The 15,717-nt window shown below is 42.2% G+C and overlaps 1 protein-coding gene across 2 annotated transcripts in view; it reads right to left on the minus strand.

Moving 5' to 3' along the window:
* Window positions 1-15,717, minus strand: part of ptk7b (protein tyrosine kinase 7b) — a 362,591-nt gene that overhangs the window by 11,694 nt on the left and 335,180 nt on the right. For both annotated transcript variants that reach the window (XM_078212160.1, XM_078212161.1), the window contains 2 exons: window positions 11,666-11,746; window positions 5,314-5,465 (listed from right to left, as the gene is read on the minus strand). In XM_078212160.1, the coding sequence (XP_078068286.1) occupies window positions 5,314-5,465; window positions 11,666-11,746 (233 nt within the window). The remainder of the gene's footprint in view (window positions 1-5,313; window positions 5,466-11,665; window positions 11,747-15,717) is intronic.

Consider the following 15,717-nt stretch of genomic DNA (forward strand, 5'->3'; position numbering starts at 1 on the left):
ACTATGGGTCGATCAGCCTAACATCTATTGTTGGAAAAATGTTGGAATCAATTAGTAAGGAAATAATAGTAGACATTTGGAAAATCATACTCTAATCAAGCAATGTCAGCATGGCTTAATGAAAGGGAAATCGTGTCTGATTAATTTATTAGAATTTTTTGAGGAAGTTTCAATTAGAGTGGATAGGGGGGAACTAGAAGATGTGTTGGATTTGAACTTCCAGAAGACGTTAGGCAAGATACCTCACAAAAGGTTAAGTCATAAGAGAACATGGTGTTGGAATAGTATAATGGCAAGGATAGAGAGTTGGCTACTAGGCAGGAACAGCAAGCGAGGATAAGTGGTTCTTTTCCAGGTTGGCAACCTATAACCAGTGGGGTCCCTACTTGCTGTTTACAATATTAATGGCTTGGGGGAAGAAAGCGAATGTGCCGGAGCCAAATTTTCAGATGATAAAAAATAGCTGGAGAAGCAAGTTGCGAGAAGAGTAAAAAGAGTTTACAAAGAGATGTTGCTAGGTTAATTAAGTGGGCAAAAAGTTGGCAAATGGAGAATAATGTGGGAACATATGAAGTTGTTCATTCTGGAGGGGAAAACAAAAGAACAGGGTGTTATTTAAATGGAGAAAAACTGCAGAATGCTGCAACTGGGGATGCCTGTGCATGGAACACAGAATGCTAGCACACAGATGCAGCAGGTAATCAGGAAGGGTAATGGAATGTTGACCCTTATTTCAAGGGGGTTGGAGTCTTGCTGCAACTCTACATGATACTGATGAGACCACATCTGCAGTGCTGTGAGCAGTTTTGGTCCCTTTATTTAAGGAAATATATTATTTAATTGGAGACAGTTCAGAGATGCTTCACTAGGATGAGCCCCGGTATGGAACGATGTAATTGCTCTGGAGAGAGTGCAGAGAAGATTTATTAGAATGTTCCAAGGGCAGGAGAATTGTAGCTACGAGGAGAGGTTGGGGTTATTTTCCTTGGAACAGAGAAGGCTGAGGGGGTGGCATAATTGAGGTATACAAAACTGAGAGGGGTGGAGAGAAAGTAGACAGGAGGAGCCTGTTTCTCTTGGCAGAGTTCAAAACCAGGGGTCATAGATTCATGCTAAGTGGTAGAAGGATTAAAGGGGACATGAGGAAAAACGTTTTAATGCAGAGGGTGATGGATGTCTGCAAAATGCTGCCTGAGTTGGTGGTAGAGGTAGAGACCCTAAACATGTTTAAAAAGTACCTGGATCTGCACCTTAAGTGCTTTAAGTTACAAGGCTCTGGGTCGTGTGCAGGAAGATGGGATTCAAAAGGGTACCTGGGTGTCCTTGGGTTGGCATGGACAAGAAGGGCTGAATGGACCCCGTCTGTGCTGTTTCACTTCTTTGGTTCAATGGTTTTATGGAGGTATTGTTTTATGAGGAAAGACTAAACAGGTTGGGACTCTACTCATTGGAATTTAGAAGAATGAAAGGTGATCTCATTGTAACATAGAGGATTCTTAAGGGACTTAACAGGCTAAATGCTGAAAGGATGTTTCCCCTCATGGGAGAGTCTAGGACCAGAGGGCATAGTCTCAGAATATAGGGGTGCCAATTTAAGACAGAGATGAGGAGGAATTTCTTCTCTCAGAGAATTGTGAGTATTTGAAACTCTTTGTCACAGAGAGCTGTGGAGGCTGTCTTTGTGTATATTTAAGTCTGAGATGGATAGAGTTTTGATCAGTAAGGGAATCAAGGGTTACGCACAAAGGGCAGGAAAGTGGATGTGAGGAACTTTGGATCAACCATGATTCTACTGAACGGCGGAATAGGCTCGAGGGGCCAAACGGCCTACTCCAGTTCCTATTTCATATGGTTTTCTGACATGGTACTACTGAAGGAGAGAGTGGCGAATGGTAACAACATGAGATTAGTAATTCAGAGACCCAGGTTAATGCTCTGGGAGCATGGGTTCAAATCCCACCAGCTTAATTAATTTGGAATTGAAAGCTAACCTCAGTAATGGTGACCATGAAGCTATCACTGATAATTGTAAAAGACCTATCTGGTTCACTAATAAATCTGCATCATAGAATCCCTACAGTGCAGAAGGAGGCCATTTGGCCCATCGAGCCTGCACAGATAATAATCTCACCCAAACTCTATCCCCGTAACCATATGCATGTACCCTTCTAACTCCCTCTGACACTAAGGGGCAATTTAGCATGGCCAATCAATCTAGCCTACACATCTTTGGATTGTGGGAGGAAACCAGAGCACCCGGAGGAAACCCACGGAGAGAGGGGTTTTAGAACAAAGAACACTGCAGTACAGGAGCAGGCCCTTTGGCCCACCAAGTCTATGCCGATACAAATGCCTCTCTAATCTAATATTTCCTTGTCTCTATGTGACCTATATTCCTCTATTCCCTGCCTATTCATGTATCTATCCTGATGCTTCTTGAACACTGTTATAGAATCTGCTTCCACCACCTCCTTCGGCAGTGCGTTCCAGGCATTCACCACCCTCTGTGAAAAACGTGCTCCTTCAATCTCTTTTAAACTTTCCCTTCTCACTTTCAATCTATGCCCCAGAGTAATTGACCCTTCGACTCTGGGAAAAAGACGCTGACTATCCACTTTATCCGAGCCTGTCATAATCTTGTAAACCTCTATCAGGTCCCCCCTCATCCTCTGACGCTCCAATGAAAACAATCCAAGTTTGTTCAACCTTTCTTCATAGTCCATATCCTCCAAGCCAGGCAACATCCTGGTAAATCTCTCCTGCACCCTTTCCAATGCATCAACGTCGTTCCGGGAGTGTGGCGACCAGAATTATACACAATACTCCAAATGCACCCTAATCAAAGTCCTATACAGCTGCAACAGGATTTTCCAATTCCTATACTCAATGCCCCGACCGATGAAGGCCAGCATGCCGTACGCCTTCTTGACCACCTTGTCCACCTGAGTTGCCACCTTCAGGGAACTGTGGATCTGCACGCCGAGAATTCTCTGTATGCTAATATTTCTAAAGTCTCTACCATTTACTGTATACTTTCCATCTGCAGTAGACCTTTTGAATTGCATCATCTCAAATTTGTCTGGGTTAAATTCCATCTGCCATCTTTCAGCCCAGGTCTCCAGTTGATTTATATCCTGCTGTATCCTCTGACAATCCTCCTCACTATTCACTGCTCCCCCAATTTTTGTATCATCTGCAAATTTACTAATCAGATCACCTACATTTTCCTCCAAATCATTTATATATATTACAAATAACAGAGACCCCAGCACTGATCCTTGTGGAACACTGCTTGTCACAGACCTCCAGTTAGAAAAGTACCCTTCCACTGCTACTCTCTGCTTTCTATGCCCCAGCCAGTTTTGTATCCATCTTATCAGCTCACCTCGGATCCCATATGACTTCATCTTCTGTATCTGCCTACCATGAGGAACCTTATCGAAGGCTTTACTAAAGTCCATGTAAACAACATCCACTGCCCTGTCCTGGTCAGTTTTGTTTGTCACTTCCTCAAAGGGTTCAATCAAGTTTGTGAGACACGACCTCCCCTTCACAAAACCATGCTGCCTATCGCTAATAAGCCTATTCTCTTTCAGATGTGAATACATCCTGTCCCCAAGAATCTTCTCCAATAATTTCCCCCACCACTGACGTAAGGCTCACAGGCCTACAATTTCCCAGATTGCCTCTTCTGCCCTTCTTAAACAGAGGAACAAGGTTAGTTACTCTCTAATCCTCTGGTACCTCGTTCATGGCAAAAAAGGATACAAAGGTTTTGGCCAAGGCCTCAACAATTTCTTCCCTCGCCTCCCTCAGTATTCTGGGAGAGACCCTATATGGCTTTGGGGACTTGTCCACCTTAATGGTTTTCAAAACCTCCAATTCCTGCTCCCTTTCTATCTCAACCAATTTCAACATTCTGCTTTCTACAATCACCATCCACCACATCCTTCTCCTTTGTGAATACTGATGCAAAGTACTCATTAAGGACCTCACCCATCTCATCTGGCTCAACACACAAATTCCCTCCACTTTCCTTGAGTGGACCTACCCTTTCCCTCCTTATATAGCATAAAAAGCCTTGGGATTCTCCTTAATCCTGCCATCTTTGTATTCCTCAAGATCTTTGTATTCCTCAGACTTTTCTCCAAGTCTGCATGGCTTCTTCCCTGGTCTAGTCTAAAGGATAATGGGGAGGCGGTGGTGTAGTGGACACCGTGGAGTATTTAAAAATCTAATGATGTCCATGAAACCATTGTCAGTTGTCCTAAAATTCCATCTCGTTCACTAATGTCATTTAGAGAATGATTCTATCATTCAATGAAATTTGCCATCCTAAACTGGTCTGACCTACATGTGACTCCAGATCCATAGCAATGCGGTTGACTCTTAAATGCAACCTCAAGGGCAATTAGGGATCGGCAATAAATGTTGGCCCAGCCAACGACACCCACATCCCATGAAAGAATAAAAATAAAATCCACAAAATGGTTGCCTCGGAAGCCATTTAGTCCAAGGGCAAATAGTAATGGGCAAAAACATGTGGACTGTCAGTGGCACCCACATTCCATGGAAGAATACATTTGGAAGAGAGTGTTCTCCACATGTTCTGTCTAAAACTCTTCTCTCAACCAACATAACATTGGTTATTTATTTCAATTGCCTTGCACAAAACAGTCAAAGGCTAATGTTCAAAAAAAGTAATGTCATAGCTGCAGATGTCCTGAGGATGTAATAGGTTTTCTTGTGGTGTGGATGCCGTCTCATCTGCTACACAGTAGTTGAAGACATTAGTAATATTGTGGGAACACTATCACCTTCAAGTTTCCATAACTTGAAAACATAGCAATATATGCTCAATGTTGCTAAATCAATATTCTGAAATTCCATTGTGGGAGCATGATCACCACTACAAGGATTGCAGGAGTTCAATTTGACCCACCATTGTCTTGGAACAACTAGGAGTGGGCAATAACTGCTGGCCTTATCCTCATCCTGGGAATAAATCAAGATACAAATTTTGAACAAATACTTTTTGGGCAATGAGAAACTGAAATCATTTAACTAGGTTTAGAGAAGTCAGCAAATCAATCAGCTGACATCTGTGCAATTGGACAGTCTAAATTAGCCAATGTTTAATTAGTGTGTGATCCTGCTGGCTCATGGGGATATTAAAATTCTTGACATTTGTAGAAGGATGTTTCTTGTTCAACCTATTGCTTTGAATATTATATAGAAAATTAATCATATTTGATTTTACAAGGATGTGTAAAATGTCTGAACCCCATTGCTGGGAGGAACTATTTCACTTACCTGTTGTACACATCCTTACGCAGCCCAAGTGCTGCCACTTTGACCTGTCGTTGGGCACTGATCAGACAGTTTCGAGCAGCCAGGTCCTTATGTACAAAGCGATGGTTTGACAGGCACTCCATTCCCAGTGCTACCTGTGTGCAAATACCCACCTGGAAAAGAAAATCGTAGAATCATAGAACAGCACAGGAGGAGGCCATTCACCCTGCCATGTCTGTGCTGGGTCCTTGTAAGAGCAATTCACCTCGTGCCACTCCACAGCCTTTTTTTCCTGTCATCCTGCACATTTTTCCTCTTAAAATGATTGATTAATCCCCATCTGAAAGCCATGATTGAATTTGTCTCTACCACACTTACAGGCAGTGCATTCCGAATTCGAACCACTTGTCCCATGGCCCACAAGGTGGTACGGTGGCACAGTAGTTAGCACTGCTGCCTCACAGCGCCAGGGACTCAGGTTTGAATCCCGGATTGAGTTACTGTCTGTTTGGAGTCTATATGTTTTCTGCGTGAGTTTCCTCCAGGTGATCTGGTTCCCTCCCACAGTCTGAAAAATGTGCAGGTTAGGTGCATTGGGCATGCTAAATTCTCCCTCAGTTTACCTGAACAGGTGCCGGATTGTGGTGACTAGGGGATTTTCACAGTAACTTCATTGCAGTGTTAATGTATGCCTACTTGTGACTAATAAATAAACTTTAACTTATTATAAGGTTTTCCCTTTTATTTTTGCCACCATTGCTTATTTTGACAAATCAGTTTCCTCTGGTTCTTGATCCTTCCACTAACGGGAACAGCATCTCCCTAGTTACTCTGTCATCTACCTCATTATTTTGAATACCTCCATCAAATGTCCTCTTAATCTTCTCTTCTCCAAGGAGAACAGTTCCAGCTTCTCCAATCTATCTACAAAACTGTAGTTCCTCACCCTGAAGCTATTCTCGTGAATCTTTTCTGTATTTTTTCTACAGTTTCTTCCACCCTTCCTAAAGTGTGGTGCTATGAACTGGATGCAATATTTCAGTTGAGGCGGAACCAGTGTTTTATTAAGGTTTATCATAATTTCCTTGTTTTTGTACTCTATGCCCCTATTTATAAAGCCCAGGGTCCTGAATGTTTTATTAACTGCTCTATCAATCTGTCCTGCACCTTCTATGTTTTGTGTGCATATACATCCAATGCACTTTTAGAATTGTATCCTTCATTTTACATTGTCTTTCTGTAATCTTCCTACCAAAATGTATTACTTTACAATTCTCTGCGTTAAATTTCTTCTGCCCAGAGGTAGACTTAGAATGAAACACAGTGTGCTTAGGCACAGGGCCCCAAACAAGGGGGGGCAGCTTGCTGGCTGGTGTCCATGGGAATTAAATCCAGTTTACTTAATGGCAACATTCAGAATAGAGGCAATGCAGAGAGATCTGGCTTGTGTGACTGGGGCCTTTTCCTGTCAGTGGGCGTCTGTATAGAGTCTGTTAATGGCACCAGCTTCTTACAGTCTGATCTCCTGGTCCAGGTAAATCCTTCAGGTCAGATTGCTGAATAAAATGAAGTTTTCAAAGGGATATTTGTGGAAACTTGTCATGTAAATTGCCTGCAGCATTTTAAATACAGCAATGAATGGGTTTGTAAAAACCGCTCAGATGTAAAGCTATTCCTGGGCATAGTGATATATGAGTTGATTAAATGAGACACATTTTCCATGTTAGTGCAACATGATGAAGTTCAGAGTTGGATTTCCTAGTAATAGCTCTCTCTCTCACTTTGACAATTCCCCCAACCCTCTCTCTCTTTTTCTCACTCTCTTGGAGAATTGGATCCCATATTCCTCTTGCTGTTTCCAGCTGTGTGTGTCCACATACGTGGTGATCTGCAGAGGTATGTGTCCTGTTTGACTGGGACCTACTCTTGTCAGTGGGCACCTTATGCAGTCTGTGGACATTGTGAGTTTTGAGCTGTTAATGCTGCAGTAATGCTCATCTCTTTGATATTCTGATCAATGAATACTCCATAGATAATATTACTGAAAAGGTTTTACCTGAATATCTTTTCGTGGCTGTTTGTGGGAACCTACTATGGGAATTTTCCCTGCTGAAGTTGCTACATAATAACAGTGAGTTTGTGAGTTATGTGGTGGGGCAGTGTGGATTTTGGGTGTGTGGGAGGGTCTGAGGATCTATTCGACCCATCCCTCTCTCTCTCACCGCCTATCTTTTTAAATGAATGTTTTAAGTATACAAATGTCAAAAATTAAAATATATTTGTTAATTTAGAGGGGAAAATGAGGTTCAGAGTGAGCCCAATTTCCATCTGGATCTGAGCTTTGGTGTGAGCCGCAGTGGGGTCTAGCCTGTGTGACAGGGGCCTTTTCCTGTCTGCAAGTGGCTGTGTAGGAGCCTATGAGCGGTGTCAGCTTCTTAGAGCCCAATGCTGCAGTCATGTTCCTCTTTCTCCCTCTGGGCAATGTTTACAGCCAAGACATCATTGCATAAATTTAAGCTCAAAGCCTATCTTATAGCAGGTCGTGAATTCTACTGACTCACAAAATGTTTATTTCCTCTGACATAAACCCCATCATGAAATCAACTTATGAAAAGAACAAGATCATGTTGCATTACTCAGTAATAAGGGGGGCCCTAAAAGATGATGCAGGGCCCTGCAAAATGCAAGCCCGTCACTGCTACTGCGACTTGTTCTCTCCTTCCACTAATTTGTCCATGTCCTTTTGAATTTTAGTACCACTCCCCACACAGCTAACACTACTTCCAGGTTTCCTGTCATTCATAAATTGTGCCCTGTATATCAAAGCCCAGGCCATTAATATACACCAAGAAGAGCAAGGATTCTAACACTAATCACTGGGAAAGCCACTGTAAACCTTCCTCCAGTCTGAAAAACAGTCATTAACCACTGCTGTTTACTGTCACTCCACCAATTTTATCTCCATATTGCTACCGTTCCCTGTTATTCCATGAGCTCTAACTTTGCTCAAAAGTCTGTTGTGTGGCACTGTAGCAAATACCTCCCAGAAGTCCATTTACACCACATCAACAGCATTACCCACATCCACTCTCTGTTACCTCATCAAAAAACTCCAGCAAATTAGTTAAACATAATTTGCCCTGAGCAAATTCTTGCTGGCTTTCCTTAATTGACCCACATTTGCCCAACTGACTATTAATTATGTCCCAAATTATTGTTTCTAGAAGCTTCTCCATCACAGAGGTTAAACTAACTCATCTGCAGTTGCTGGGTTTGTCCTTGCACTTTATTTAAAACTAAGGTACAACATTTGTAAATTGTCCAGTGTTCTGATGCCACCTCTGTATCCACAGAGGTTTGAAAAATTATGGCCTTTGCGTCTGGTCTTGGTGACTTATCAAATTTAAGTACATCCAAGCCTATCTGATACTTCCTCCTTATCGATTTATACTCCTTCAGCTATCTCCTCTTTCAGCAAAATCCTGGCAGCATCTTCTTGATAAAGACCTATGCAAACTATTTATTAATACCTCAGCCATGCCCTCTGCTTCCATGCATAAATCTCCTTTTGGTCCATAAACAGCTGCGACAGAAAAAAAGACCTTCAACTACAAGGTGCAGTACTCCTTAAAAACGTTAACTTTCTTGATAGCCTACTGGGCAAAAGAACCATCTGACACAAGAGATTGGTCACAGATTGAATTTTGGGTTACTTTGACTTCGTTGATCATAGCTGGTTTATCAGTGAGGATGTGACAATTGAACAGAGAATCAGCCAAGAATATCAATTTTGAATTGTTAATCCAGTTATTTCTGATCAAATAAAAGGTATGTTTAGGTGGACCTCAAGATTCAGACCTGAAGAATAAATATGGAAATTTACAACTTAGCATAAAGTTCATAACATTTTGAAGAAACACGAGCAAAAGGAAATCGATACTGAGCCAAAGAACTCCCCCTGCTAGGAAGGCAAGTGAAAGGCTTCAGGGTCTGAAAGGAGGAGAGGGAGGTAGTGGGGTGGAATAGTTCCAGAATAGAATTCCAGAAGACACAGTTACCCCTGTTGGGCTAAAGGAAGTGGGAGTTCACAAACGTTCAGAGGAATAGCAAGGTATCAGGGTGTGGGAGGGTCATGAAATTGATGATGCTCGGAGGGAGGAAAGAATCAGACAATAAGGGAATTTAAACATGGTGACAATTTTAACCTTGAGGTACTGGGAGCCAAAAAAAATTCAACAGGGATGGGAAATGAGTAAGTAGGACTTGGTGTGGGATTAGATATAGGGGGCTGAATTCTACATTGGAAAAGTCTAATCTTGCAGTAAGAAGTCTCACAACACCAGGTTAAAGTCCAACAGGTTTATTTGGTATCACGAGCTTTCAGAGCACTGCTCCTTCATCAGGTGAGTCTGATTCACCTGATGAAGGAGCAGCACTCCTCTGAAAGTTTCTTTACTCAGAGAGTAGTAAGGGCGTGGAATGCCCTGCCTGCAGCAGTGGTGGACTCGTCAACGTTGAGAGTGTTCAAGTGGTTATTGGATAAACATATGGATGATATTGGAATAGTGTAGGTTAGAGGGGCTTTAGATTGGTACCACTGGTCGGCGCAACATCGAGGGCCAAAGGGCCTGTACTGCGCTGTAATGTTCTATGTTCTATGACACTAAGGGACAATTTAGCATGGCCAATCAGCCTTACCCACACATCTTTGGAATGTGGGAGGAAACCGGAGCACCTGGAGGAGACCCACGCAGCCAAGGGGTGAATGTGCAAACTCCACATAGACAGTGACCCAAGGCTGGAATTGAACCCAGGTCCCAGGTGCTGTGAGGCAGCAGTGCTAACCACCGTGACGTGAGTTATTCTGAAGTAATTGTGTGGTGGAAGGAAGAAAAGCTGACATGCTTTGGCTGTAATTGGGTCACTAAAGTAGAAATAAGTGAGTGTATTGTCACTAAGTGGACAATGGAGTAGAGGAGTTGGAGGAGGATGGCATGGTCGAAAATGTCAAAGGCTCTAGCAGCCAAAAGGTATCAGTAGTGATAAATGCACCACAGTTACAAACAGAGAAAATGTTGTTAGTGACTTTAATTAGATGTTATATATTTTCATACCATCACTAAAACCACCTCTATTTTTTCCCCCAATCTTAGCTCATCTGCTGATGGAACCCTCGCTCTTGCCTTCATTACCTCTAGACACAACTATTCCAACCAACTCTTGACCACATTCTACCCTTTGTAAAGTTAAGGATATTCAAAATTCTATTGCCCCTGTTTTAACTTGCAGCGAGTCCTGTACCCTATCATCCCTGTGCTCACTGACTCATCAAGCAATGTCTTGATTTTTAAATTCCCATCTTTTTTTTCCAAATCATCCCATCTCTGTAATCTCAACCATCCCACAACCCTCAGATATATGTATTCCCGTTATTTAAGCCTCTTGAGCATTTCAGATTTTAATTGCTCCACTACTGATGTTCATGCCTTCATCTGCCTCGGCTTGAAGCTCTGAAATTCCCTTCTGCCTTGCCTTCGCCATTAAAATACTCCCAAAATCTACCTCTTTGACCAAGCTTTTGGTCATCTGACCTAATGTCCCATTATGTAATTTTGTGTCATACTTCGTTGTAAAATGTTCCTGTGAAGCGCTTTGGGATGTTTCATTATGTTAAAGATGCTGTATAAATACAAATAGTTGTTGTTGAGTCATGGAAACTGAAAGATTTTGCATTCAATTCCAAAGTCTTTGTTAAGCTGTGGAGAGACAATCAGTTTCAACGATCTGGGCAATGGAAAGAAAAACAGGCTGGGTTCCCACTTTAGAGTGTTGTCCTACAACCTGCTGGAAGGTAATTGTATGTGAATGTCAAGTGAGGATGGGATTGACTTGGCAGTGGCCTTTTCAATGGTCAAATAGCCACACAAATGAACCATCCTGGATGGCATGTGAACAATAAGGTAGCTGGGCAAGGACCCAGATGGCTACATGGGAATCGTACACCATCATGAATTATCAGTTTTAGAAGACAAGGGGAAAGGGGCGAAATAAAACTCTCAGGGCAACAATCACCAGATTATTGAGCACCCACGTGTGGGAAAATAGTGCTTCTGAAGAAGTTACATCAGGGTTTTAATATGCACAAAAAGTGACATGATCATGGTTTCCTTCCAAGTTTTGGAAGAACACAGTGCAGCACAGACTTGGTGGAGTCTCTCAAGCATTTATTCTCCTGGCTCTTTTATATATGCATATGTACAAATATGGAAATCGAGCTGGCTTCAAATGGCTCAATTCCTAAAACAATAAACTGATTTTCCACATGACACTTCAAATGATTTGAAAATCTCAACCGAAAATCCTCAGTCCCTACCTTCTGTTTTGTGCTTAATGGTTGAGATTTAATCTTCTCTTCTTTGCCTTTTGCAATACGCAGAAACTGCTTCAGATCTCCCTGGAAGACAAGAGTGTGAAGTTTAAATGTTCAACAGTAACATCTGATTGACTAAGAACATTTGGGACGCAGTAACTTTTGGTAGAGTAAGAATATTTGGGACACAGTGTGCAAACACTAAAACAGGAAACTAAGACTATATTGTCACAAATAACCCCCAGCTTTGCTTCATGTTTGTAACATAGTTGATGTTAGGCACAATAACTGCAATATGTATGGACTTAGGCTATTTTTGGCACAAACAGTAAGAGTCCATCATTTGATTTGGGGTTTTTCATGTTGGTATGAAAGGGTTTGGAATGGGACTTGAAAAGAGCACAGGAGAGAGCAGGAGAGGGTGCGGATAGACCATGGGGAGAGGGAGAAAAGAGGGAGCGAGGAGGGGGCAGGAGGAAAGAGCTATGTCTGGTGCTGGCTTCTTGGCTGCCATCCCCTGCAGACGCTGTGGAACAAATGCTGGGAATGCTGGGGAACCGTTTCGATGCAGCTCCCCAGTGCTTGTAGTAGTTACAGAGGGAATGCGCCGCTGGAGCAGCATGAAACTCGTGGGAATAGAAATTAATACCATTGAGCTGAAACCACACCAGCGCCATCGGCCGCCAGAACCAACAGTCTGCCATTTTTAAATAATCAAAGCAAACTCGTCAGGCTGTGCAGCAAGACATTATATAAGGATACTGCACAAAAATTAAATTCTTCAATTATAGCCATTTAAACAATGCCGTGAAGGATTTTGATATAAAAGTTCCGAGGTGAGTGAAAGAGAGACAACAATCCAGCACAGTTTTGATGAGAGAATTTTAAATTAAAGCATTCAGGTTTGGGGAGGGATATCCAGAGCATTGCATCCAGAGAGTTGGATACTCCATCAATTTTAATGTGAAGAGGGTGAAAGGGAGTAATAAACAAGACACAGAAGTCAAGAATAGAATGCGCCAAAGTGTAGATGGTTGCAGAGTTGAAGCAGACTGAACAGACAGCATTGACAGTTAGATTTGGAGAACTTGGTAGTTTGTGGTATGTGGCATGCCAGTAGACATTCTGCAAATTCAAGGGTCTTGCATTGCCAGAAGAAATCCAGAACTATTACTCTTGACAGTTATCCATGGCCTTGCAAGAAGGCGAAGTGTGGATATTGAGTTAACATTGGTGTTCAACATGGCTGTGATACCTTCATGCTGCTAGTTGCTGCCTGGCCTGATGATAACATGTGAAATAGTATCAGGTCGCATTCCCAAAACTTGCCGGCATTTTGATTTGATTTGATTTATTATTGTCACATCTACTAACATACAGTGAAAGTATTGTTTCTTGCACGCTATAATAGACAAAGCATACTGTTCATAGTGAAGGAAACGAGAGAGTGTAGAATGTAGTGTTACAGTCATAGCTAGGGTGTAGAGAAAGATCAACTTAATGCAAATTAAGTCCATTCAAAAGTCTGACAGCAGCAGGGAAGAAGCTGTTTTTGAGTAGGTTGGTACGTGACCTCAGACTTTTGTACCTTTTTCCCGAAGCAAGAAGGTGGAAGAGAGAATGTCCGGGGTGCATGGGGTCCTTAATTATGCTGGCTGCTTTGCCGAGGCAGCAGGAAGTGTAGACAGAGTCAATGGATGGGAGGCTGGTTTGCGTGATGGATTGGGCTACATTCACGACCTTTCGTAGTTCCTTGTAGTCTTGGGCAGAGCAGGAGCCATACCAAGCTGTGATACAACCAGAAAGCTTTCTATGGTGCATCTGTAAAGGTTGGTGAAAGTTGTAGCAGACATGCCAAATTTCCTTAAGTCTTCAGAGAAAGTAGAGGCGTTGGTGGGCTTTCTTAACTATGGTGTCGGCGTCGGGGGACCAGGACAGGTTGTTGGTGATCTGGACACCTAAAGACTTGAAGCTCTCGACCCTTTCTATTTCATCCCTGTTGACGTAGACAGGGGCATGTTCTCCTCTATGCTTCCTGAAGTCGATGACAATTTCCTTCGCTTTGTTGACATTGAGGGAGAGATTATTGTTGCCGCACCAGTTCACCAGATTCTCTATCTCATTCCAGTACTCTGTCTCGTCATTGTTTGAGATCCGACCCACTATGATGGTGCTGTCAGCAAACTTGAAAATCGAATTGGAGGGGAATTTGACCACACAGTCATAGGTGTATAAGTAGTAGGGGGCTGAGAACACAGCCTTTAAACATAGAAACATAAAAAATGGGTGCAGGAGTAGGCCATTTGGCCAATCGAGTCTGCACCAACATTCAATATTGTCATGGTTGATCATGCACTTTCAGTATCCTATAATTCAGTATCCCACAGTTCAGTATTTAGGTTGTAAGCCTGCAAGATCAACGCCTCCAGGAAGGAAAAATATAAGAGATATTTCTGGTTCACATTACTTTAGAATTAAACACTGATTGAAACAAGTTTATAGAAGCCAAATGCAGAAAAAACACAACAATGTCTGGTCAGCAGCTCTAAAACCACGTAGCCAAGTCAGATGTCAAACTTGTTAAATACCCAGAAATTCTGGTTTGCAGCTTACCACAGCACTTCGGTAAAGTGGAATGCATTATTAACCTTTGCATTTTCTAGCTTTCATTATTGTTTAATAATGCTGATAGATCTCTAGAGATTATCTTGTGCTATTGCTGTTTTTCATAGTTACTTCACAGAACTGTCATCACAAGTCTGGGAAACAAGGAACTAAGTCTGCCAGAAATGAATGAGAGGGGACTGGTCCACTGGCACATCATCACTTCCACTACACAGCGAAGCTACTAATTCAACAACAGATCAAGTGCAACTCAGTAAAGCCAGGCTGATTGTTATGCAAAAGATATTACAAAAGGTACACACTAGACATCTAACATGACTGGACATAAATATAGGATTTAGCTCTTACTGAAGCCATAAGACTTGTTTTCAGTTTGGCAAGCATAGCTTCACATTTCTTCCATGTATAGCAATTCAGTTTTCAGACTGCACTAGCTGATGCAAAAATCCAAATATAGGGGCAATCTTATGTAAAAAATTCCAAGTCCAGGACGAGTGTGAAAATGGGAGTTTCTGTTCTGTTTTTTGGGCGAGTTCAAATCTGCGATCTTATCCACTCAGACAAAAACATCCTCAAAAAACCGTTCTTCTGTGCTGCCATCAGATTTTTGAATGGACCTACCTCGCATTAAGTTGATCTTTCTCTACGCCCTAGCTATGACTGTAATACTACATTCTGCACTCTCTCCTTTCCTTCTCTCTATGTACATTATACTTTGTATAGTCCACAAGAAGCAATACTTTTCACTGTATACGAATACATGTGACAATAATAATGCATACCTAGCTCCTCCCATTAACCATATTATCACATGACCCTGTCAAATCAACCTAAGAACACAACATAAGAACATAAGAACTAGGAGCAGGAGCATCTGGCTCCTCGAGCCTGATCCACCATTCAATAAGATCATGGCTGACCTTTTTGTGGATTCAGCTCCACTTACCTGCCCGCTCATCATAGCCCTTAATTCCTTCACTGTTCAAAAATTTATCTATCCTTGCCTTAAAAACATTCAATGAGGTAGCCTCAACTGCTTCATGGGGAGGGAATTCCACAGATTCACAACCCTTTGTGTGAAGAAGTTCCTCCTCAATTCAGTCCTAAATCTGCTCCCCTTTATTTTGAAGCCATGCCCCCTCATTCTAGTTTCATCTGCCAGAGGAAACAACTTCCCTGCTTCTATCTTATCTATTCCCTTCATAATCTTATATGTTTCTAAAAGATCTCCCCTCATTCTTCTGAATTCCAATGAGTAAAGCCCCAGTCTACTCAGTCTCTCCTCATAAACCCATCCTCTCAACTCCGGAATCAATCTAATGAATCTCCTCTGCACCCCCTCCAGTGCCAGTATATCCTTTCTCAAGTAAGGAGACTAAAACTGTACACAGTACTCCAGGTGTGGCCTCACCAGCACCTTATACAGCTGC

The sequence above is a fragment of the Mustelus asterias genome, chromosome 5 (genome assembly GCF_964213995.1).
Source record: "Mustelus asterias chromosome 5, sMusAst1.hap1.1, whole genome shotgun sequence".
Lineage (NCBI taxonomy): Eukaryota > Metazoa > Chordata > Chondrichthyes > Carcharhiniformes > Triakidae > Mustelus > Mustelus asterias.